At 37.6% G+C, this 25,300-nt stretch overlaps 1 protein-coding gene and 1 pseudogene across 1 annotated transcript; one reads left to right on the top strand and one right to left on the bottom strand.

Annotated features, from left to right (window-relative positions):
- Window positions 1–444: 444 nt before the first annotated feature.
- LOC100790382 (ABC transporter G family member 9-like) lies at window positions 445–2,039 on the bottom strand (annotated as a pseudogene).
- A 6,746-nt stretch (window positions 2,040–8,785) lies between these two features.
- On the top strand, window positions 8,786–10,631 carry LOC100791957 (zeatin O-glucosyltransferase). Its single transcript, XM_003537204.5, has one exon. It carries the CDS (start codon window positions 8,971–8,973, stop codon window positions 10,354–10,356), a length of 1,386 nt encoding a protein of 461 aa, XP_003537252.1. The 5' UTR covers window positions 8,786–8,970; the 3' UTR covers window positions 10,357–10,631.
- Window positions 10,632–25,300: the final 14,669 nt, after the last annotated feature.

Below are 25,300 nucleotides of genomic sequence, written 5' to 3'. Positions count from 1 at the left end.
ACAAGGCAATAATTCAGTATATAATTTCACAAGCCTTCGGAGAAACTATATTGGTATATTTTACTTTTGGTGAGTCCAATTTTACACAAAATTGAGCTAAGCATGACATCTTAGGAGCACATATATAATTTATTTTCCAAGTGGAACTCTTATTTATTTATCAAAAGATGTTACCTGATCCTGCATGTGTAAAATATCATATTTATACCATAGTAGTCATGCAATAAGAGCAACCATAAGGACCAGACAAATCTGCATGTCAAAGATGATGCATACTTCCTCTCTTTGATGTCTCTTTTTAGCAGCACGAGGAATTGCTGTGACCAACTGGTAGCCATTCCCCAAAGCCATTGTTTTCAATTCTACCCTTACTTTTATCATAATCAGTTATTACATGAAGCATTGGCTTCAATTTGGCATTGAAGTAGTTCCTATATGCAGAAATCAACTTAAGGCATGGTCCTCATTCGATTGATCGGTGTAGACACCTGCAAGATATTTTCCCATGTGGCCAACTAAGAAAGTTAAATTAAACCCATCTATTTTCTTTTTAATACAAAAGAATCACAGGCTCAGTGCCTAAATAACTCATCTTTATCCCCCATGTTCTTTACCATATTTGCAGCATGGGTATATGAAATACTAATTAATGAGAAAAGTTCATTTCTAAGTTCTAATTTTGTCCCCTAGATTGGAAGCATTGATCACTTCACTTTAGTACATTACTTTCTAAATTTTCCTTTTAGTTTGACTTCTGTAAAAGACATTCACTTTAGCCCTTAATGCATGAAAAAATTGAGATGAAAAGAACTTAAATGAATGACTTGTCACAAAGCTAGTAATTCTTATAATCTAATTTATAGATTTAATCAATCATGAAAAATAGAATAAGTGAATTTATCCAAATATATGTAGGTACTAATAGATAAATGAGATTTTGAACTTCTGTCCACAAAGTTTCATAAATAACAAAGGAAACCTCACACTTTTTAAAATAATAAAGAGCAAACAACATACCATTTGCAAGATTCAAAAGGAAATCTGAGGGGTTCATGACCGTGGTTGGGGCATATCCAAATCTAGAAAAATATTCCATAGCTTCAGATCCTTTTCCAAAATACACAAGGTTCCCTTCTGAAAGCATAAACACCTTTTGAAACATGCAATACATCCTACTTGAAGGTTGAGGTATGGTCATCAAAATAGTTCTCCCTCCATTTGACAAAGTTGAGACAATTCTCTTAGCAATTGTTGAGTCCAATCCAGATGCATCCAGGAACAACAAGCTTGGGTTTGTGAGCATTTCTTGTCCAATGCTAACCCTTTTCCTCTTCCCTCCAGAAACCTACCCCTCTAACCAGTGGCCCTCCAATGATGTTGTCCTTGCACATGGTTAAACCAAGCTGAGCCATCACAGCTTTTGCATGCATAATTTTCTCCTTCGTGGTGAAACTGTTTGGCAATCTGAGAAGGGAAGTGAACACTAGAGTTTCAACCAGTCAAGTGGGACAGAGAACATAATCTTGTGTGACAAAACCTCTACTCCTCTTCATTGCATTTGAGAAGGCTTTGCCATTGTATGTTATGCTTTCATGGAGTTTCCCTCTGAAAAAAATAACAAAAAACATCAAACTCAGTTTGGCAGAACCACAAAAATATTACAATGAAGCTATGAACAAACGCCAAATTGGGTGCACCTGTTTATCAAGAGGGTGGTGAAAGTCGTCAGCGTCAAGGTCACGGAAGACGACGGCAGAACCAACTCTGCAAAAAAAAAATATGAAAGCATCACAAAACTTAACAACTAATTCAAATTTATTTTCAATGGAAACATGTACAACATAATTCAAAATTTGCTTCCCTAACAATATCTATTTCTCAAAGCAAAAATATAATACAACTCAACACTTCTTAGAGACACCAACAGTTTTACCCCTGTGACCAGTACACTTAGTGTGCTGGCCACGAACGCGAAGGCCCCAGTAGTGCCTCAAACCATGGTGATTTCTTATTTTCTTCAAGCGCTCCAAATCATCCATCAATTTTATATCCAGTGCATTTGACACCACCTGAGAATACTTCCCATCCTTCTAGTTCTTCTTCCTATTCAAAAACCAATCTGGGATCTTGAATTGTCGAGGGTTGGCAACCACAGTCTGTTAGGGGTTGTGCGGGGAGCGGGAAAAGGAAGCACGGTGGCTCGCGATGGAGAGACTAGGCGGGGAAGGGGTTGCGTGTTCCTGGGATGAATCTGGACGTGAAGAGAGAGAGAATACACCCTTATTCGTGAAAGAGAGGGAAACTCCTTCCAGTAACGACTTATATTTTTTATGCCCTTTATTACAATGCTTATCAGTATTTATAGCTAATGATACATGCCAAGATAACTGCCCAACTAATTATGTTACGACTAACTAATTCTATCACGTGCTTAATTTCTCCTATCCCATATGTGCCTTGTTTTATTATTACATGTAAAAGCTTATTCCCGCATTCCCAGTAAGCCCTTCACGTGGTAATCGCGCAAACGCAGTGGTACTTTCTTGGTACGCGCTGGTCTCGGGGTGGCTTGGCAGATGTCGATGTTGCTAACACTGCCTTCCTCCCTAAAATCCACCTTGTCCTCAAGGTGGTAGGTCTTACACAGATCAGACCACATTTCCCACGAAGTGTCTTCTGGTGGCTCACCTTCCCACTGTGTAAGCACCAGGCGAGTGGGCGGGGTTGTCGACTGGTCAAGTTTGGAGTCTAGAAAGCACATGGGACGTTGAAGGGGCTTGTTTTCCAAAACCTGTAAGGGCCAACCATAATCTGTAGCCGGTGGTGGACCATGATGAGGGTGGAGGAGAGAGCAGTGGAAGATTGGGTGAATCTGTGATTCAGGAGGGAGATGGAGTCGATAGGCCACCTGCCCAATGCGCTCGACAATTTGAAATGGTCCAAAGAAATGCTTAGAGAGTTTCGAGTGGCGCAGTCCGACGACAGAAGTTTGACGCCCTGGTCGCAGTTTTACGAACACCCACTGCCCCACGTCGAACGCGATATCATCTCGTTTGGCATCAGCATATCTCTTCATAACTTCTTGGGCCTTCTGTAACCTGTGCCTAAGTTTAGAGTGTAAAATCTGGCGAGACTCGAGCAAGGTTTGGACAACTTCGTTTTTAGTCATGCCCGCAACATAGTCAAGAACTGTAGGGGGTGGCTTACCGTAGGTAATTTAGAACGGAGTTAGGCCGGAGCTAGAGTGGACCGAGGTGTTGTAACTCCACTCTACAAGGGCCAGATACTGGTACCACGCAGATGGTTGATCATGGATGAAGCAACAGAGGTATTGTTCAATGATGCGGTTCATCACCTCCATCTGGCCATTGGACTGAGGATGGTACGTCGTGCTGAGCCTCAAACGTGTGCCACTCAACCGGAATAACTCCCTCCAGAACTTGCTCACGAAGATAGGGTCCCGGTCAGACACGATGCTCTTGGGGAACCCATGTAGTTTGCATATGATATCGAGGAATAGGCTTGTGACTTTGAACGCCGTGAATCCGGTGGGAAGAGCACCTAGATGCACTCCTTTCGAAAACCGATCAACCACAACTAGGATGACAGTGAACCCATTGGAGGTTGGCAAGTGGGTGATGAAGTCCATAGAGAGGTCTTCCCACACGCCCTCTGATGTCGGTAAAGGTTGCAGTAACCCAGCTGGGCGCCTGTGACTATTCTTATTCTGCTGGCATGTGACACATTCCTTAATAAACCTTTTAACGTCTTGTTTCAGGCTGGACCAGAAGAAGCTTGATTCGAGGCGATGGGTCGTTTTGGAAATGCCTAAATGGCCTCCTAGTGGGGTCGCATGATGTTCCGATATGAGGCTGTGAATATATGAGTTGTTATTGTTAAGCCATATCCTTCCCTTGAACAATACTAACCCGTTACCAAGAGAATAGTCAGGGTAGGTGGTTGGATGATCCTGGATTGCCCTTGTGAGTTGCTGAAATTCTAGATTTTCGGTGAGTGATTGCTTAATATCGTGGAGGAAGTCAAGCTGGGGTATGGAGAGTATTAGCAATTGACCCACTGGAGGTGGAGCTCGTGAGAGCGCGTCGGCCACCACATTAGTGGCGCCGGACTTGTACTGGATCGAGTACTCGTAGCCAAGCAACTTCGAGAGGTAATAGTGTTGTTCTGGTGTCTGTATGACCTGTGTCATCAGCTCCCGGAGGCTCTTGTGGTCGGTGAGAATGGTGAATGGCCGGCCCAAGAGGTACTACCTCCATTTTCTCACCGCGGCCACCACGACATGGAGCTCTCGTATATACGTGGATGTGTGGAGTAACCGGGGTCCAAGACTCTTGCTGAAGTATGCCAGAGGGTGCCCATTCTGCAAAAGCACTGCACCCATGGCGGTCCTGGATGCATTTGTCTCAACCACGAAGGGCTCTGAAAAATTAGGAAGGGCAAGCACCGGAGCATTAGTCATGGCTAGCTTGAGCTAGTCGAAGGCTTGCTGAGATTCCGGTGACCAGTCGAAAGCGTCTTTGCATAGCAGGGCTGTGAGTGGAGCTGCGATGGAGGCGTAACTCTTAATGAATTTCCTATAAAATCTGGTGAGCCCCAGGAATGCCGTAGTTCCTTGACCATCGTCGGAGGTGGCCACTGCAACATAGCCTGAACTTTTGATGGTTTTGGAGTGACACCCTTGTCGGAGACAATGTGGCCGAGGTACTCGATGGTTTCTTGTGCGAAGAGGCATTTATAGCGCTTAAGGTAAAACTCAACATGTTGGAGAGTTTGGAATATAATCTCTAGGTGTTGTAAATGTGAAGATAATGAACTGCTATAAACCAGGATATCGTCAAAAAATACCGTCACAAACCTGCATAGGAATGGTTGCATGAGTTGATTCATGGCAGATTGGAACATTGAGGGCGCATTGCAAAGCCCAAAGGGCATTACCAAATATTTGAAACGACCATTATGGGTGCGGAAAGCCATCTTCTCGACGTCGTGTTCACTTATCAGTATCTGGTGGAACCCCTACCGGAGGTCCTGTTTCAAAAACCAAGAAGCATGTCCCAGTTCGTCGAGCAGTTCATCGACCGTCGGTATAGGGAAACGATCGCGAACTGTGACGTAGTTGAGAGCTCTATAGTTGACACATAGTCGCCAAGTGTCGTCCTTCTTCTTTACTAAGAGCACCGGCGAGGAATAGGGGCTAGTACTTGACCTGATCAGCCCGGCGGAAAGGAGATCAGAGACTTGTCGTTCGATCTCATTCTTTTGAAAGTGTGGATAGCGGTAGGGTCGGACGGTCACCGGAGTTGTGGAGGGTTTGAGGGTAATACGGTGGACCACTTGGCATGGCGGAGGGAGCCGTGATGGAGTCTGAAAAAGCTGATCGTATTGATGAAGAAGGTGTTCCACAGACAGGATGGGGTGTTGGGCCGCGGATGGGTCGGGTTGGTCTGCAGGTAGAATGTGTAATTGGTAAAGGGCTGAAGTGGAACCCGTTTGGATGAGGCGCTTCAGTTGGGTCGCTGAAGTTGGTTCAGGCCCAAGAGTGGCATCCGCCTTCAGTGTTATATCTCGACCCAAGTGGTTAAAATGCATTATGCACTCCGCATAATCTGTAGTAACTGGTCCTAGACGCTTTAACCAATCTATTCCTAACACTGCATCGGCTCCGCTTATCTGAAGCAGGTGGAATGACACCACAAAGGGGTGACCCTGTATGGTGACCTGAGTTTCTGGGCAAACTTGGTCACATGCTAACATAGAGTCGTTCCCAACCATCACTTGAAGGGGATAGGTGTTCTGAATAGGAAGTTTGAGGAATTGTGCTATTCGTGGTTGAAGGAAGTTGTGAGTGCTTCCACTGTCAACCAGGACGGTCAGTCGTGCATTTTTAATGGTGCCATATATTCGGAAGGTTTCCAACGAGGGTAGTCCAGCAAGAGCATGGAGGCTTATGTGTGAGCAGTCCGCATCTGGTGGTGGTTTTGGATTATCTTGATCGTCTCCTTGTTCTGGTTCAGCAGTCTCCGTAATTGGTGACTGCTCGTCAGCGATGAACAGCAACACTCTACCCTTGCATCGGTGATTAGTGCTCCATTTTTCATCGCAATTGTAACATAATCCTTTCTCTCGCCGGAAAGCCATTTCTGTCTGAGTGCGTTGCACAAATGATGGCTTAGCCTTGGCGGAGGTGTTAGGCAATTGATTAACGAAGGGCCTAGGTTGGGAAAAACTTCGTTGTGACAGAGCTGCTCGATCGTGTAACTTCTCTTCCTGAAGCTTAGCTAGGGCAGTAGCTTGCAGGAGCGATATCAGCTGGAGTGCCATTACCTCACGTTGCACGTCGGGGTTTAACCCAGAGATAAAGCAACTTAAGAGAAATGGAGGTGGAAGTCCTACCACGCGGTTTGCTAGTCGTTCGAACTCTGTCAAATATTCATTCGTCGTACTTGTTTGCGGTAGTTTGAACAAAGCTCCTTTAGGATCATCGTAGAACGTCGGCGCAAATCACGATTCAAGAGCTTGAAGGAAGCCGTTCCATGGCGTGATAAAGCCGTTGCTGAACATCCATTGATACCAGCTTAATGCGGCACCGTCAAGGTACAGGGATGCAACGGTGATTCTTTCTTCCTCTGGTGTGTTTTGATATTGGAATAGCTGAGTGATCTTGAAGATCCACCCTAACGGATGGCGTCCATCAAACCGCGGTATGTCAAACTTAACTGTGTTGCGTTGATGGCCCTAGTGATTCACGGTAGTTGTGTTGTTATTTTTACCGGAATCATGGAAACGGAGGTGTTCTAGGATCGAATCGACCTTGCCAGCGAGGTCGTTGTAGCGATCATTGATGGAGGCTTGGCTATTGGAGAGGCAAACGATGGCTTCCTCGAGGCGATCAGTGGTTGTCTTTCTGGTTCCGTGGTCAGCCATGGAGATGGAGACGGCGGAGGTCGGACCAGTTGTTAGAGGTTGCACGGGGAGCAGGAAAAGGAAGCACGGTGGCTCGCGGTAGAGAGACTAGGCGGGGAAGAGGTTACGTGCTCATGGGATGAATCTGGACGTGAAGAGAGAGAGAATACACCCTTATTCGAGAAAGGGAGGGAAACTCCTTCCAGTAATGACTTACATTTCTGATGCCCTTTATTACAATGCTTATCAGTATTTATAGCTAATGATACATGCCAAGATAATTGCCCAACTAATTTTGTTACGACTAACTAATTCTATCACGTGCTTAATTTCTCCTATCCCATGCGTGCCTTGTTTTATTATTACATGTAAAAGCTTATTCCCGCATTCTCGGTAAGCCCTTCACGTGGTAATCGCGCAAACGCAGTGGTACTTTCTTGGTACGTGCTGGTCTCGGGGTGGCTTGGCAGATGTCGGTGTTGCTAACATAGTCATAACACTATCCAACTCAATAGCACTCAATTCACCAGCTCTCTTGTTCATATCAACATCGACTTTTTTTGCAGCAAATGCTAGTGAATTATTTCTCCTTTTTATAAAATTATATTATATTACTACAACCATATGTTTTAGAGCATAGTATTCCTTCTTTCAGGATTCTTTTGTTGCACTCGATTGAATTAATATGAGTTGTCATATCTTGGAATAAGAGTGCATGTATGTTAATTTATTTTGTCACTGAAGTGGAAGTGTTTTCTTTCTAAGGATAACACATAGCATGTTTCAACTCAAGCTATTTTAAACTCTTCTACTATTAAATTTTATGTTCTATATTAATTGATTATTGTAAACTTTATATGTGTTATGATTCTATTTGAACTTATTCTATTACTAATTGTTTATGGCTTCCTAATTATTTATCGAACTAGAGACATTTTTTTTTTCACCAAGGTGGTTGAAGATTGATAGGGATAGTAATATGGGACTGCAGGAAGTAAGGGGTCTGCAAGAAGCACAAAAGCGTGAGTGAGACCCAAAAAAGGAAAGCAACACACAGAGTATCTACAGCATGGTCAGCTATGACCCATGCAGCATGCATCCACATATATGAAGTGTGTAATAGCTGGTAGTGCCTTTGTAGTGGTGAATAATTCTGTTAGGATTGCGCTATCCTTTTGGTTATTATTGTCGGGAATTTGTTCCCTAGTAGCGAGTATATAAGGGTATGTATGGCTTTCTACAGAGGAATGAAAAATATCAGAAAAGTTGTCTCTTTCTCTCTCTTGCTTTCTCTCTCTCCTTCTTCTCTTATGGAGGTTCCTAGCCCTCGAAGCTAGGGTGTTCGCGTCCCGTGCTTGGTTCCTAACAAAGATCTTTGACGAAGCTCTTGCGCTTGGTCGATTGGGGATTTGGGATTTTAGGGTCGAAGGCAATCGCTAAAGCGCCGCCGAGCCTAAACCTATTGAAAGTTAGGAAGTAGAGGGGGACTTTGTGGAAGTGGTAGAGAGTGGAAAAGGGCGTGAAAGCCATTAAATTGAAGAGACGCGGGTTTTGGTTCGGAGTAATTATGAACTCGTTGGTCGAGTAGGAGGCATGACGCACGAAATGCAAAGACAAGAGTTTTTCTACAAAAGTGGTTAGTGGTCAGGAAGAGGAGGCATGACACATGAAACACCCATGAGTAAAGTGCAAAAAGTGTTCTATAATTGATAAAGATGAGAAATATCATATTTAGGAAATGAAACTAAGTTTAGAAGAAAGAATATAAATTAATTAAAGATAAAAGAATCTTTTAATAAAATATTAAAATAAAAATATAATTACAAAAAGATCCTTAAACATTAAAAAAAAATATGAAACTGAATTATGATGTGACCATATAAGTAACGTGATACTGCATAACATTCACACCACTTATTTTAAATTTTCAAGTGAAACCGAAATAACAATTTCTATAAATACTTGACATGCCAACCCAAGACACTACTACTTTCCAAATCTGTTGCCAAAGTTGAATAATAGCATCTAGCTACAAAAATTTCCCCAATGGCTTCGAGTGGAAAAATCCTTCCTCACCAAACCCAAGTGGTGGCTGTTCTCATACCGTTCGCTGCACAAGGCCATCTCAATCAGCTTCTGCACCTCTCACGCCTAATCTTATCACACAACATAGCAGTCCATTATGTATGCACTGCCACACACATTCGCCAAGCCACACTTCGAGACAAAAACTCCATTTCCAACATTCATTTCCATGGCTTCGAAGTTCCACCCTTTGCTTCTCCTCCTCCCAACCCCAACAATGAAGAAACTGATTTCCCATCTCATCTAATTCCTTCCTTTGAGGCCTCTTCGCATCTTCGCGAGCCTGTGAGGAATCTTCTTCAGTCCCTCTCATCTCAAGCCAAAAGGGTCATTGTCATCCATGATGCCGCAATGGCATCGGTGGCACAAGATGCCACAAACATGCCAAATGTTGAGAATTACACTTTTCAAATCACGTGTGCCTTTACCACCTTCGTGTATCTTTGGGATAAAATGGGAAGGCCCTCGGTTGAAGGCTTGCATGTACCAGAAATTCCTTCCATGGAAGGATGCTTCACACCCCAATTCATGGATTTCATTATTGCACAGAGAGATTTCGACAAATTTAGTGATGGATACATCTACAACACAAGCAGGGCAATTGAAGGTGCTTACATTGAGTCGATGGAGCGCATCAGTGGTGGCAAGAAGATTTGGGCACTGGGACCATTCAACCCTTTAGCCATTGAGAAGAAAGAATCAAAAGGAAGACACTTATGCATGGAATGGCTTGACAAACAAGATCCAAATTCAGTCATATATGTGTCTTTTGGGACCACAACAAGCTTTAAAGAGGATCAAATTGAACAGATTGCAACTGGGTTGGAACAAAGCAAGCAGAAGTTCATATGGGTGCTGAGAGATGCTGATAAAGGAGACATCTTTGATGGAAATGAAACAAAAAGGTATGAGCTTCCAAATGGGTTTGAGGAGAGGATTAAAGGCATAGGGCTAATTGTGAGAGATTGGGCACCCCAATTGGAAATTCTGAGCCACACTTCAACAGGGGGGTTTATGAGTCATTGTGGATGGAACTCCTGCTTAGAGAGCATAACCATGGGGGTGCCAATAGCATCATGGCCTATGCACTCTGACCAGCCAAGAAACACTGTTTTGATAACACAGGTGCTCAAGGTTGGTTTGGTTGTGAAGGATTGGGCACAAAGGAATGCATTGGTGACTGCGTCAGTTGTTGAGAAGGTTGTCAGAAGGTTGATTGAAACAGAGGAAGGTGATGAGATACGACAGAGAGCAGTGAGGCTTAAAAATGCCATCCATAGGTCCAAAGATGAAGGTGGAGTTTCTCACCTGGAAATGGAGTCTTTCATAGCTCATATCACTAATTAGTTTTATCAATTGATATGGCTGTGGATGCTAGTCGAATATGAAAGCATTTAACAGTCCATGAGGTTAATGCAAAATAGGTTTGGCATGAAAATACCCACCTTTCTGTTTCTTCATGGCAAAATTTCCGTGATAAATATGTATGCTAATGCAGGAGGTTACTGAAACAAAAGGGATCGAGAAGTGGAGATTTTGTTTGATCCTGATAGCTTTTTGGTTATTTATTATTTTTAATATATCTGTTTGTTTTACTGATAAAAAAAATTGTTAAACCTTTTTCCAAAATTCTTATCCATATATTTCAGAACAATCTTTCTTTGGTGCGAATAATTGTATCGACTTGCAAATTAAAGTTATGAATTTTTATATACGATCTAAGACTTAAAACACTATTAACCTATTATATATACTATTTTTAGTCTGTTAGATTCTCCTTGTTCTAACTATTTTCACTCTATTTTTTTGTTTTTGTTTTTTATCAGTCCCCTTCATCTCAGTTCTAGAACTTCTCCTTCAAATCAAAGATAAACATATCTACAATGCATATAGGTATATTGTTTTTTCACGCAAAAAATTGTGTCTTGTCCTATTATAGTCTCGGGAAAGCAATAGTGTTATTGTTCATGAGGTATGCGACATTCAAAGTCACATGGTTTGAAAATATATATATTATATAATATATTGTAATTTTATATTTTTTTAATTTTATTTCTTTATTGATATAATGCCAAATTCAAACTCACATGGTTTGAAAAAATATCTGTAAACTATAAAGTCAAGAAAAGAATTAACACTTTTCTAAGTTTGACTTTGTCTTCTCAATTATCGGATGTGGATGTCGGATCATGTTCAAGTTCAAATAATTTCAGGGATAAAGACAAAAAAAATAATCTCCTCCTTTCCATCGTCAGGCAAAGGATATATTATAAAATGGAAGAATGTATTCAAGAGTCACAATAGTAGTCAACTTGTGCTTTGTTTGACTGTGTTAATGATATTACTTTTCCTTATTATATATATAAAAAAAAGTCTAGTTTTTATTCCCACTTATGCGACTTTATTTCCCTCCCTCTTCTCTTTCATCATCTCATGGTATTGTTGCAGCATGGTGATTTCTAGATTTTCTTTGTGAAATCAATGCCATATAACTTTTGTGAAATTTTCTGACAAAATTGTACGCAATCGGTAATTCTATTTACATTTCTGGTTCTGTCTATATTCTTCCCTCCGCACTAAATCCCTAAAATTACACCTCCAAATAAATTTCCATTTTTATAGACAAAAAAAATTATTAAATCTTTAATGCACTTTTTTTAAATATAAACCATTTTATTATTAATAAAAAAATTATATAAAAGACTTAAACAAAAAATGAGACTCACGGAAAATTATTTTCAAATAAATTTCAGATTGTGTGTTTAACAATGAACTCAACATTCTGAAACTCAATCTTGTGTTCACTTCTAATAGAAGAAATACAAAAAAATTTCTCATTTTTAACTCTTTTACAAAATATTTCAAAGACCGTGAAAGGTTTGTGTCTATGTACAATGGTTTATATCCATGTATATCTAGAATAGTCATCAATTATGACAAAGTCATATTTTTTACCTCCTAGACTCAACATTCTAGTTGGGGCAAATAGATTCATATATAACATTTGTAATGGTCTGGAAGTGGAAACAAACAACATCTTTGGATTTAAAAGAAGTTTTGAATTGTTTCCCTTGCTAACATGTTTCACAAAGAAGATGAGTTTTTCAACAAATATTAGGCAGTCTTTTAATTAAATCCTTTTTGGATAATTTTGAAATATGTTATAAATTGACATGTCGAAGTTTTTTATGCCAAAGCCATCTTTCATCTTCTCTGGATACAGACATGTTATGTTTTGTTTACTAAGATCTATTAGATCAATCTCATAAAGATTGTTGTGTCGTTTGGTAGTAAAGAAGGACTTGTTATCTTCTGTTTTGACTATGCATTTGTCTTTGTCGAAGGATACAATATAACCACTTTCATAAAATTGACTTAAGTTAAGCAAGTTATACTTTAGAACTTCAACATATAAGACGTTGTCTATGAAGGCAATTGCTCCTCCTTCAAGTGGTTTTAGGTCGAGGAACATAGACCTTTCCCCTGTTGTGTCTTGAGCATCCACTATCTAGGTACCAGCTTAAACCTTGGCCTTTTCATACCAAGGATATCTTCAACAAGAGCTATTTGAGATTTTGGTACCCATATCTTTTTAGGTCAAGTAGAGTTAGTACCTTTATATATTTGTTTCTTCTTATGCATATGAACTTAGAATGTCTAGTCTTAACATAGAAGTCACAATTTTTCGAGTCAAACTGTGATTTGGAGGATGATGTTCCTTTTTCCAAACCTAGACCAAACTTGTGATATGGGTGTTGATAGAATTTTAACAGCATAGTAAGTGTGTTAGAACTTTCCAAAAACTTCCCAAAGTCTTTAGTAAGACAAGCTACTTCCTTTCTCTTTTTTTTTCAACTGTGGAGGATATGTCTATCTTACTCGCTTGACTTAGACTCTCTTCTGGAGTCTGGATTTTCTTTTTCAAATCTTTATTTGTTTTCTCCAGTTCAATGTTTTCACAAACAAATGCTTTATTTTTTTTGCACTGAAGAGAAATCATATAATATTTATGAAGAAGAACATCACAAAGCATATACTTTTCATCATCTAATGAAGCACTATAAGAATTATCAAATTCAGAGCATGTTTTTACCTCAATCTTATCGTTTGTATCTTCCATGAGACAAACGTTAGCTTGTTCATCATTTGAGTTGCTACTTTTCTCGCTGTTTGAGTTGTCCCAGGTGACCATTAGACTTTTCTTTTTCTTGTCCATAGAATATCTTATTTTCTTCAACTCAGGACATTTAGTCTTCATGTGTCCAAGTTTTCTACACTCAGAGCAAATGATCTCTTTACTCTCCCCTTTGTGTTTCTTCTTGAATCTTGTATCCTTTCTTCTAGAGGAGTGTTGAAAATTTATTTTCTTCTTCATCACCAGTTTGAATTTTCTAGACATTAGAGCTACTTCATTATTTGTGGATCCATTAGAGTTGTCTAATACATCATATTTAGCCATTTTCACTTTAAGAGCTTCGGATAGGCTTTTCTTTTCTTCTCTTTTGAAGTTTATTTCTTCATACTTGAGAGCAACAAAATTCCTCTTTTGCAAATGATCTATGTTTTGAAGGTGATTTCATGAAATCTAATAATACCAAAAAACTCATCCCATGCAAGATTCTTTTGGTCTCTTGCTTCATGAATGATTGTGGTCTTTGGTTCCTACACCTTTGGAAAGTCGTCCAACATTTTCAAGTTTATCTAAGCCTCGGGATATTTTTGTCCAAGAGTTTCCATAATGTTTAGAAGGAGTAAAAGTCTTCCAAACATGTTGTCCACAGACTCTCCATCCTTTATAGCAAAGCTTTCATAGTGTCTGGTCAAAGTCGTAGCTTTTCTCAATCTGACATTCTCAATACCTTTATAGTTTATGCTTAATGAGTCCTATATTTCTTTGGCAGTTTTTAATTTTCAAATCTTTTTGTACTCATTTTTAGATAAAGTACATGTCAGAGTGTATCTTGCTTTTGTGTTCAGATCCATAATGGCTAGATCAACATCTGTCCATTCAGGTTCTGGTCTAGAAAATAGGAATATCCCCATTCATGATAATAAGTTAGATTTTATATTGGGAGGGCTTGGTGTACATCTTCATTTTTTCCTTCTAATAGGGGCAGTCTTCTTCAGTGAAGCCTAGTGGCCTTGTAAGAAATGTTCCCTCAACAATGAACTGACTGTTGTTATCTGCCATCTGGATCATTTCCTTTAGACATTGTTAGGTGCTCAACCCTTAGAGGTTGTGCTCCGATACCAAACTATAAAGGCAAATATCATAAGAAAGGGGATTAAATTGTGATTTTAGAAATTTTAAAACCTTTTGCACCTAAAAAAAAACTTTTTATCTGATAAAACTTTGTAAAGAACAAATAACAGGTTTTTTTTCAAAAAATCCTATCAAACGCTATAAAAACATTTTTAGAAAACACAAGATATCAATTAAAATCTAAAAACAAATTCACACCCTTTGTTAGATAAAGCATAAAGGAAAGCAAGAAAGATAAAACACAATAATTTTTATATTGGTTCGCCTCTACCACTGAGATTACGTTTAATTCTTGGCAAACCACCAAGTTCTACTAACTTCTCACAAGTTATAAGTATTGTTCAATGTCACTTCTACCTCTTATGAAATCAAGCTTTTCCCAAGCTTGACAACAACCCAGTATTCTTTGTTCTACCAATCCACTACTAGCTCTAAACAAATCAAAAAGGATTTGTTGTTTGTAATTTCTCACTGACTAAAGCTATGAATGGCTTACAGATGGATATACAATTAGCTCTTTAGTCTTTTCTCTCAATATGTTCAAAGTGTTTTGAGAGCTTTTGAACTTTACAAGAATATACATAAATCTTTTTATAGAAAGAATAAAATGAATGTATATGTGTAAGATTTGTGTCTCTTCTTCAAAGCTTATAGTATTTATAGTCTTTGATGTGCCATCATTTTCTTCTATTTTCTAAACCCTTTTTGCACCATTTTAATTACTGATTGGTCTTAATTGTCAATTAATCAGGCATTTTTATTATTTGGGCTCATTTAGCTAATTTGATGTTTTTAATCTAATTTCAGGAATTAATGAAACATTGGGCTTAATCCGGATTTTGGTTATGGACTTGAAGAGGGCAAATTAAGCAGCGCTTACCTTAGTTAATTTCTAATTAGGAAATTTCGCAATTTTATTTTATGTTGTTCAGTGTTTATTTCGTTTTGGGCCAGAGTATTGTAATAGGGCCCAGTGACTTTGAGTGACTCTTTTTAAATAGCAGCCTTGGGATTCGTGCAAGGCATTCTGTTATGCTATTCATTATTCAGAGCTTTTGTTTTAGGGTTTTCGTTTTTCTGCTTAATGCTACTGTTCACGTAATGCAATTTTACGTTTTCTGTTTCTAATTACAATTTTGTTCTTGCTTCTTCTTCTACTCTCATTTTACGTTTCTGTTTCATCTACGTTTCTGTTCATTTACGTTTTTGTTCATTTACGTTTCTGCTTCATGTTTCATTTGCGTTTTCTGTTTGAATCCATGGAAGGCTAGATTTTCTGGTGTTGTTTCCTTTTGAGGACGAAGCCCAACTCTCTTTGAGGTTTCGCTTGAAATGTGGTTCCCTGGCAGTTTTCCCTTCACCAGTTATCCCAAATTCGTGAATATTAATCAGTGCACGCTTCGTGTTCGATTAATTGCCTCTGAGCCTAACTTGCGTTCATGCTTAATGGACGAAGGGCTAACTGGTGTATGTGGTGCCTAATCACGTATTGACAACCCTAAGTTGATTTTCGCTTAGTAAATTGAAATAGGGTTGGATTAAGTGGTTGACTGTTAGGGACGAATTCTCCATAACCCAGGATAAGAGAATGGCTTCTGAATCAAAGGAAACAACCCATTTTTAATATTAGTAATTTCGTATTCCAGTTTACTTGTTTTGCTCTTTAATCACAAAACAAACAACCCCCCCCCCCCAATCGTTACTGTTACTGCAAGTATATTATGAACATTTGATTTGTCACTGCTCGTTGGGAAACGACCTAGGATCACTTCCTAGTTACTGCATTTTCATGTTTATTTGATTCGGGTACGGCCTCGATCAATCTTCATCTTCAAGTATTTGTTGTCTCACAATGATTGGATTCTTCACTTGTCTTCATTTGATGATAATGGTCATTGGGACCTTGCATTAAATGCATGTCCCTTCTTCATGCAAAGAGTCCACTCTTATAAGTTATCTTGTGTTGAGCACTTCAACAAAAAGTCATTTCCCATCCATCAGAGCAAGTCCGCATGGCGGAACACATCTTTTGATGGAGATCAACACTTCTAGATCTTGAACTTTATTTATTTGTCATAGGACTTTGTTAGATCCTAGGAAAATGTTTTTGCAAAGTGAATCTCAAACAACATTAAATGATCTTCTTAAATTCTTCTCTTAAATGTGTTATTAGATCATGAATTATGCTTGTTATCATCTGAAAGATCAGATGTAAAATAGAAGATCATAGTTTGATTATGCATTAGACACTGCTTTCATCATTTGTATTTATTTGCATGTAATTAAAATAATTAGGAGTCTTGATTGGTCTTTAAGTCATAGAATGACTTTTGACTTAACAAACTGAATAAGGTTCTCTTTAGGACTGAACTAATATAAATCTTGTCTTGGATTCTCTTTCTCTCTATTCTTAGTTTTGGAAACAATCATGATCATTGGAATTCAATAAGTCTTTGATGAAAACTCTAATTTTAAAGGTTTTTATTAATTGGTTTTCCTTGTTCATAAACTCTGTGCAAGAAGTTATTTTAAGAAAAACTTGATTCACACAAAGGGGTTTACATGTATTTTAATTTATTAAAATAAGAATTGGTAAAATCTTTAAGAACCTATTCAACCCCCCCCCCCCTCCCTTTTAGATTCTCAGTTGTATTATTAGCATTAATGTGAACATACCAAAAGTTAACAATCACTAGTGACACGAGTCAAACGGGGAAAAACAATATCAAAGGATAATAAGTTATGGAGGGTGCGTCTGACTTAAAACCTTAACTCTGTATTACTAGTATCCAAGTAATGCTAACTTAGAGGCAAACTATTATATGGAGAATGTGTCTGACTTTAAAACCTTAAGTCAATATTACATGTATCCAACTAACACTAGCTTTGTGGTAATTGTTATGGGAAATATCCCGGTTACATTACTTCATACGAGATAAGTAGTAAACCTGTTTAATAATCATAGTAGACTAAATAACAAACTCAAGGAGCACCTAAACACAGGATCATGCACATACTAAAGGAAATGAACTCTAACTTATTTTCCCACCAAGAATGTCTATTTATAGAGGTTTTCTCTCACAAGTGAGTTTCATTCTCATTCATTGATTTATCCCAAACATTTTCTGACTTGATCATTGGAGTCTCTATAGGTGAACACCACCTTGGACGTGAAATATCTTCAATCATCTCAATTTTTCATGTCGACGATTTTTTCCCTGGTCTCTCATACTAATATCACAACTGATGCAATCTTACCCCCCAAGGGCATTGGATAGAAGACTCCAAGAACATTGGGCCAGAGATGTTAGAAAAGGTCTTAGGATTCTCATGAGCCTTAGGGTAGATTTCGGGCCCATAGGCTAAATATGAGCCCACTTATCTTTGTACATATTAGATTAAGGTTTAATTATTTTTGGGCCTTGTATTTAGGGCTCCATAATGTACGTAGGGTACCCTAGAAATGTAGGATTTTTCAGTCCTTCTATTTTAGGGCACCTAGACTAGTTTTTGTATTAAGGGCAATTTTGTAATTTCGCATGCATTAGGTGAATATTTCATGTGTTGGGAAATAAATTTAATTGAATTGAGAGAACTCCAATCCAATTAAATTTTAGAGGGGGAGGTGAGCATTTACTTGCTACACCCCATTGTCACATCATATAGTCACACTTTGTGCATGTTCTTCACGCTTTACATGTCTCATGACACCTAAGCACGCTTAATGGAGAATCTTGGACTTGATCTTGGATTAGTGGGCTGAACCATAAGTAAAATTCATTAATCATAATTAGTGAAATTTTTTGCTCCAAAATTTGGCTCCACAAATTCAAATGAAATTTGAATATAAATTCAAATTTCACTCCAATTTTGTATGACACTTAGGCTATAAATAGAGGTCATGTGTTTGTATTTTTTAAACTTTGATCATTTGAGAATTACACTTCAAAGTTCAGACCTCATTTGAGACACAAAATTTCGTGCTCCTTCTCTCCCTCACCCTCCACTCATCTTCTCCTACCTTCAAGCTCTTATCCATGGCTTCCTATGGTGGTGAGCTTCTTCTTGACTCATCTTCTCCTTGAAGTGGCATCTCCATTCATCATTCTTCCATCTCCATTCCACTGCCATTGATCATCAAGAAGCAAAGGACTCCATTGATGAAAAAGATCCAAGGCCTACAAGCTCCACAAGGAGCTATATCATGTGATATCAGAGCATCTTCATCCAGGTGATGTTCTTTTGCTTCCTTCATGTATCTCCTCCATTTTCTTGTGGTTTGGTGCTTTTTATAGTAGATCCAAAAAAATAAACCGATTAAATCTTAGATCTACACTTGTTCTTGCATTTTTTATGGTTCAAATTTTATAGATCTACTCTTGAATCATGTTTTTGTGTTTATTTTAGGTTCTATCATTTTTCAGTCATAATCTTCTTGTGCTAAACCTTTAGATCTCAATTTTCTTGCAAAATATTGATTAGAAAAGAAAACACAAAAATCTAAGTGTTTATGTGGAGCTTATTCCTGACTCATCTTCTCCTTGAAGTGACATCTCCAATCACCTTTCCCCCTTCTCCATTCCACTATCATTGATCTTCAAGAAGCAAAGGATTCTATTGATGAAGAAGATCCAAGGCCTACAAGCTCCACATGGAGCTATGTCACATAGGAAGGTTCCATGTTTCATCTGCTTGACTTGGAGTCCAAGGAAGAAGTTCAACTCTTCCATCATAGACATGTCAAATTCCTTCTACATACAACTGGAAAATTCCTTACACAAAATTTCATTAGTAGCACCAAATATAATATCATCAACATATATTTGAACAATTAATAAGTCACTGTTTAGTTTCTTAATAAACAATGTTTTGTCAACTTGGCCTCTAGTGAAAGATTGCTCAATTAGAAAACTACTCAATCTATCATACCAAGACCTTGGTGCTTGTTCCAAACCATACAGAGCCTTTTCAGTCTATAGACATGGTTAGGATGTTTGTAGTCCACGAAACCTGGTGTTTGATCTAAATACAATTCTTCTTCAATGAGACCATTGAGGAAGGCACTTTTCATATCCATTTGGAATAGTCTGAAATTCATGATGCATGCAAATGCAAGCAGCAGTCATATGGCTTCTAACCTTGCAACTGGAGCGTAGGTTTCATCATAGTCGATTCCTTCTTCTTGGTTGTAACCTTTTGCAACCAGTCTTGCTTTATTCCTTACTATAATGCCAAATTCGTAAAGTTTATTTCGTAACACCCACACTTCATTTCTATTAAACTGATTTTGCTCTTCATGCATTGCCATCAACCAGTGTTCATCACACAAAACTTCATCAATGTTTCCTGGTTCAACTTGAGAAACAAAAGCCATATTGTTACACAAAACCCTGAGTCTAGAAAAAGTAGAGACACCTTTTGATATTTCTCCAATTATGTTATCCAAGGAGAGGTCTTTTTGAGTTCTCCATTCTCTAGGAAATTCTTTAGGCATTGTAGTTGAGATCTCTTTGTTTTGTTCAAGTTCTTCATATTTGATATCATCTTCAAGAGTATAATCATTTTCCTGAAAACCTGTATCTTCTTCTTCTAAAGAATTATCTTGAACAATAGAGTTAGTTTCATCACATACTACATGAACATGTTCTTCCAGACTTAGAGTTCTCCTATTGAATACTCTATATGCTTTACTATGCAATGAGTAACTTAGAAAAATAGCCTCATCGGCCTTTGCATCAAATTTACCAAGAGATTCTTTATCGTTATTTAAAACAAAACATTTGCAACCAAAAACTCTCTGGTGAGATATATTTGGTTTTCTTCCTTTATACAGTTCATAAGGAGTTCTCTTTAAAATAGGTCTAATTAGTACTCTATTCAAGGTGTAGCAAATAGTATGTATTGTATCAGCCTAAAAGTACTTAGGTAACTTTGTTTCATTTATAAGGGTTCTTGCACCTTCTTCAAGGGGTGTTCTTGGGGCACAACACCATTTTGTTGGGGTGTTCTTGGGGCAGAAAAATTGTAGTGAATTTCATTTTCTTCACAAAAGTTTTCAAAAGACTCATTTTGAAATTCACCTTCAAAAGTGACATATCCTCTTTTTTTGACACAAAGTTAGTAAGTTTGAACTTGTCACCCGTCATGTGCCTAGAGCAGCCACTATCCAAGTACCATAGTGAGTCCCTTGCTTTTAGGCACACCTACAAGACAAAATCAATTTGCCTATAGGAACATCAAATCTCCTAACATAACATTTATATGATGTATGTCCTCTTTTCATGTAATAATGACACGTCTTTACATGCAATAATAATAAGTCTTTACATTTCTTTTAGAATGCACTAAGTTCTTCTCTTTGGAGACCTTGTTTGGGTTCACCCTTTTTGAAGATACAAACTTAGTTTTCTTGGAAAAGGTAGCTTTCTTGTTATACCCCAAACCAGTCTTATTGGTAGTATGATTTTGCACGCTTGGCATGTGATTGATATCACTCTTTCCTTTGTTTAATTTTCTAAAAAGATCTTTAAGATAGGAAAGCTCAATGTGCAACTTCATACGTTCAATGTAATCATCCATATTAAAAGAAGTAGAGGTACAATCACAACCAATGGCTTTATAGCTTGAAACAAGTTTCTCATTTACTTGCTTCAATTTATCCAACTCACTTTATGTTGAAGCCAATTTAGTGATATGCAATTTTAGATCGCTTTTCAGCTTTTTGTTCAAAACAGCAAGCCTTTGAGCTTCTTCATGCATTTCATTAAATGCTTCCAAAACTTCTTCAAGTTCAGGATTTACCTCAGTTTCTTCAATGGTCGATGAATCATTTATTGACTTTTCCATTAAGCATACATTTGCAACTTATTCATCACTAGAAGAGTCAAAGGATGTAGACGCATTGTCTTCCCACGCTATGCAAGCCTTTTTCTATTTTCTATCCTTCTTTCCTTTATTTTCACCAACTTGTTTTCTAAGATAAATAGGACATTCAAATTTTCTATGACCTTGCTTACCACATTTAGAGCATGTGAAGTTTTATAGAATTTTCTGTCTTTGGACTTCTTAAGAAATTTTCCAAACTTCTTTACCATCAACTTGAAATTCTCTGCCTCTTCCTCACTGCTAGAACTATCCTTGTAATATTCCTTTGAGGAGTTGACTTTGAGTGCAATTCCTTTTCTTTTCCTTTCTATTTTTTCTACATGAGATTGTTGAATCAGCTCATGTTCATATGCAAGCAATTTACCAAAGAGAGCTTCCATTGTCATTGTAGCTAAGTCCTTGGACTCTGTGATTGTTGTAATCTTTGGTTCCCAAGTTCTTGTAAGACAATTGAGGATTTTGATGTTCAACTCATCATCTTCAAACATTTTTCCCTGACCAAGGAGATGATTCACAATATGGGTGAATGTTGTTTGAAGTTATAAAATGGTTTCTCTATTCTTCATTCGGAACGCTTCATATTCGGATACAAGAGTGTGCTTTCTTGCTCTTCTCACATCTGTTGTGCCTTCATGAGTGACTTCAAGCATATTCCAAATTTCCTTTACACTTTTGCACCTTGCAGTATGAAAGAATTCATCAGAAGATAAACTAAAAGTTAAAATGTTTATAGCCTTTTGATCATCTTGCACTTTTTTTTCTCATCATCTTTCATTTCATCCCATTCTTTAGGTACCAATTCACCATTCAGCTCATTAGTTGGTATAAAAGGACCTTTAACAGTGGCATTCCATGCACTGGGATCAATTGATTGAATAAATATTTCCATTCTCTTCTGCCAAAAAGAAAAATGTTCACCCTCAAACAAAGGAGGTCGATTTAAAGATGCACCATCTTTGAAAGTGATTTATTTTGAGCCCAACTTTAGAAAAACTATGATCTTGAGTAACTTTCAAGACTTGGCTCTGATACCAATTGAAAAAGATGATGGTACTCACAAACCAAGAGGGGGGGAATTGGTTTTCAAAACAAAACGAACGTTTAGAGCCACAATTGCAAAAACTTTGATAAACCGAACTTAGTCAATACTGAATTAATTCACCCTTTACATAAGATCCTTGTTAAAGTTCTTTCTTTCACAAAGATATTTTCATGAACCTTTAATAAACTGATTAAGACTAGAATGAGAAAGAAATATAAGATTAAGAGAAGAAGTACACAAACTTTTTATACTGATTCACTCTCTACCACCAAAGAAGCTAATCTTGTTATCTAATTCAAACCCGAATTGGATTTTCACTATGCATATAGAATTCTTACAAGCAATCTCAGTTCCTACCCCAGAAAAAAAAAAAAAAAAAGACTTAGGCACTCAACACTAGGGTCCTCTGTGAAAAAAAGCCTAAGAGAAACATATCCTTAGCCCAAACTAGAAACACCTATTCTAGCATGCCTTTAGAAATTCATGCACAAACAAGAGATGTGTAAAACCATACACAAAAAAACTAGAGTCAAAGATAGACACAACTTGATCAATCCTTTCCTCAAAACCTTGCTTGACTGAATAAGGTGGCTTCTTGAACTCAAGAAAGTGACACAACTCACTTATCACAAAAGATCTTCATAATCAAAAGATTTGAAGTTGTGAGTCACTGTTTCTAAGCATTTTTCTCCTCTTTTTTCTTTAAGTAATGATCAGCATGTGATCCTAGCTCTTCAAAAGCTCACAAATGTTGTGTTATTAGAGAGAACACAAGGTGGTTATTTATAGAGAAAGCAATTATAACCATCTATAATCGATTTAATCTACAAGGTAATCGATTAACTCAATGAAGTAATCGATTAGATTATCTTTTTAATCGATTAAAGTGTTCTTCCAAAAACTGGAAACAGCTTAAGAACAATGTAATCGATTAGATACTCAAAGTAATCGATTAAAGTGTTCTTCCAAAAATTGGAAACAACTCAAGAACAATGTAATCGATTAGATACTCAAAGTAATTGATTAAAGTGTTCTTCCAAAAACTGGAAATAGCTCAAGAACAATGTAATCAATTAGATACTTCTGAAACACTTATAGATAGAGAAGTAATCGATTATAACACATGGTAATCGATTTAAGCATAGACTCCTAAATAGTCATTGTCTGAAAAACAATTGTGTAATCGATTATGATAAGGTTGTAATCGATTAAATTGATACGAGACATAACTCTACAAGCTTAAGACAACTTGTGTAATCGATTTAGATAAGGTTGTAATCGATTGAAACAAAGAGTTTCACCTTTTGAAGAAATTTTCTAACTTCATAAATTTTCTTTTTACTCACTCATGATGATGCATGATGCACAAAAAATATGATATGGACTAAGATGCAACATTCAATATAACAACCAATACAAATGCCACTCAAGAGAGTTGGGCATGTAAAAGATAAAACTTCTTCAGGCTCTTCTTTAATCTTCAAGCTTAAGTCATCATGTTGCTTCCCCTATCTCTAACAGTTCCTCCCTTTGTTTCCCTTCCTCCCAATCCTAACAACAATGAAGAAATTGATTTCCCATCTCAACTAATTCCTTCCTTTCAGGCATCTTCACATCTTCGCAAGCCCGTTCAGAATCTTCTTTAATCCCTTTTTTCTCAAGCCAAAAGGGTCAGTGTCATCCATGACTCTCTCATGGCATTAGTGGCATAAGATGCCACAAACATGCAAAATGTTGAGGATTACACTTTTCATGGCACAAGTGCCTTTACCCTTTTTACTTTTTCTTAAGAGGAAATACGAAGGCCATTAGTTGATGGCTTACATGCCCTTGAAATTCCTTTTTAAACAAGGATGCTTCCCAACCCAATTCATTGATTTCATAATTGCACAAAGAGATTTCATTAAATTCAATGATGGAAACCTCTACAACACAAGCAAGGCAATTGAAGGTGCTTTCATTGATTGGATAGAGCATTTCACTAGTGGCAAGAAGCTTTGGGCATTGGGACCATTCAACCCTTTAGCCATTGAGAAGAAATATGAAACGCACCATTTCATTTATGTCACACACACACACACACACACACACACACACACACACACACACACACACACACACACACACACACACACACACACACACACACACACACACACACATATATATATATATATATATATATATATATAAAATAAAACAACCCCCTCCCCTTCTCCTAATTCCCTTTTCTTTTCAATAATTTTCCCCCATAAACCCTTTCCCTCTTCTTCCCAATTTTTCATCTCTCAACCTTTTACTCATCTTCTTCCATTGTTCCAAAATTAATCAAGTTTATTGCATCCTTGTGTTACTCTCAAGTATGGGGAGGTGATTAGAGTAAAAGGGAACACCACTCATTTCCTTAAAATTTCTATTTGATCTTTCTGAGGTAAATTTATAACCCATTGTGTTAGATGAGTATTTTATAGCATAGTTTAGTTATGGGTTGTGTGAGAAGGGTTAGAAAACTAAGTATTAGGGATTATTGTGGTTTCCTCAAAACCCTAGGTATGCTAAATTTAGGAATTTTGCCTAGTCTCTTGTTCCTTTTATTTTAAATACTTAGATCCTATGGAAAATATGGCTGTTGATCCTCCCAACGGCATTCGAAGGTATTGATTGCGTTCATTTTGAGTGAGTAGCTAATCTACTTAGCGACATTTTAAAAAAAAATCTTTTAGGAGAAGCAAGTAAACTTCAAAATATATTCTTTTGTGATCTTTAAAATTTTAGGAGTACTCGAGAATAAAGTAAAATGTTTATTTTTGCTTGATTGGAATTTATTCTGAGATTTTTTATAAGGTATTTAAGAATGAATATTGAATTATATTTTATTTTATTTATTTTGATTTCATGTTGACTATTGTTCGCTACAACGAAAGGATAATGTAGCCTATGAGTCAAACATTCATTGTGTGTGTGTGTGTGTGTGTGTGTATTGTCTCCATTTGTTGCAACAAAGAGAGAATGCAGCCTATGGGTTAAATACCAATAGTTCCTAAAGTTTTGTCTGCTGCAACGAATAGATAATTCAGCCTACGAACTAAATGTCGTAGTTT

The sequence above is a fragment of the Glycine max genome, chromosome 10, assembly GCF_000004515.6.
Source record: "Glycine max cultivar Williams 82 chromosome 10, Glycine_max_v4.0, whole genome shotgun sequence".
Classification (NCBI taxonomy): domain Eukaryota; kingdom Viridiplantae; phylum Streptophyta; class Magnoliopsida; order Fabales; family Fabaceae; genus Glycine; species Glycine max.
This window is presented reverse-complemented; position numbering and strand designations above follow the sequence as displayed.

Excerpts from the sequence above, each read along its gene's own strand:
- LOC100791957 (XM_003537204.5), top strand. The coding sequence starts at position 8,971 with ATGGCTTCGAGTGGAAAAATCCTTCCTCACCAAACCCAAGTGGTGGCT.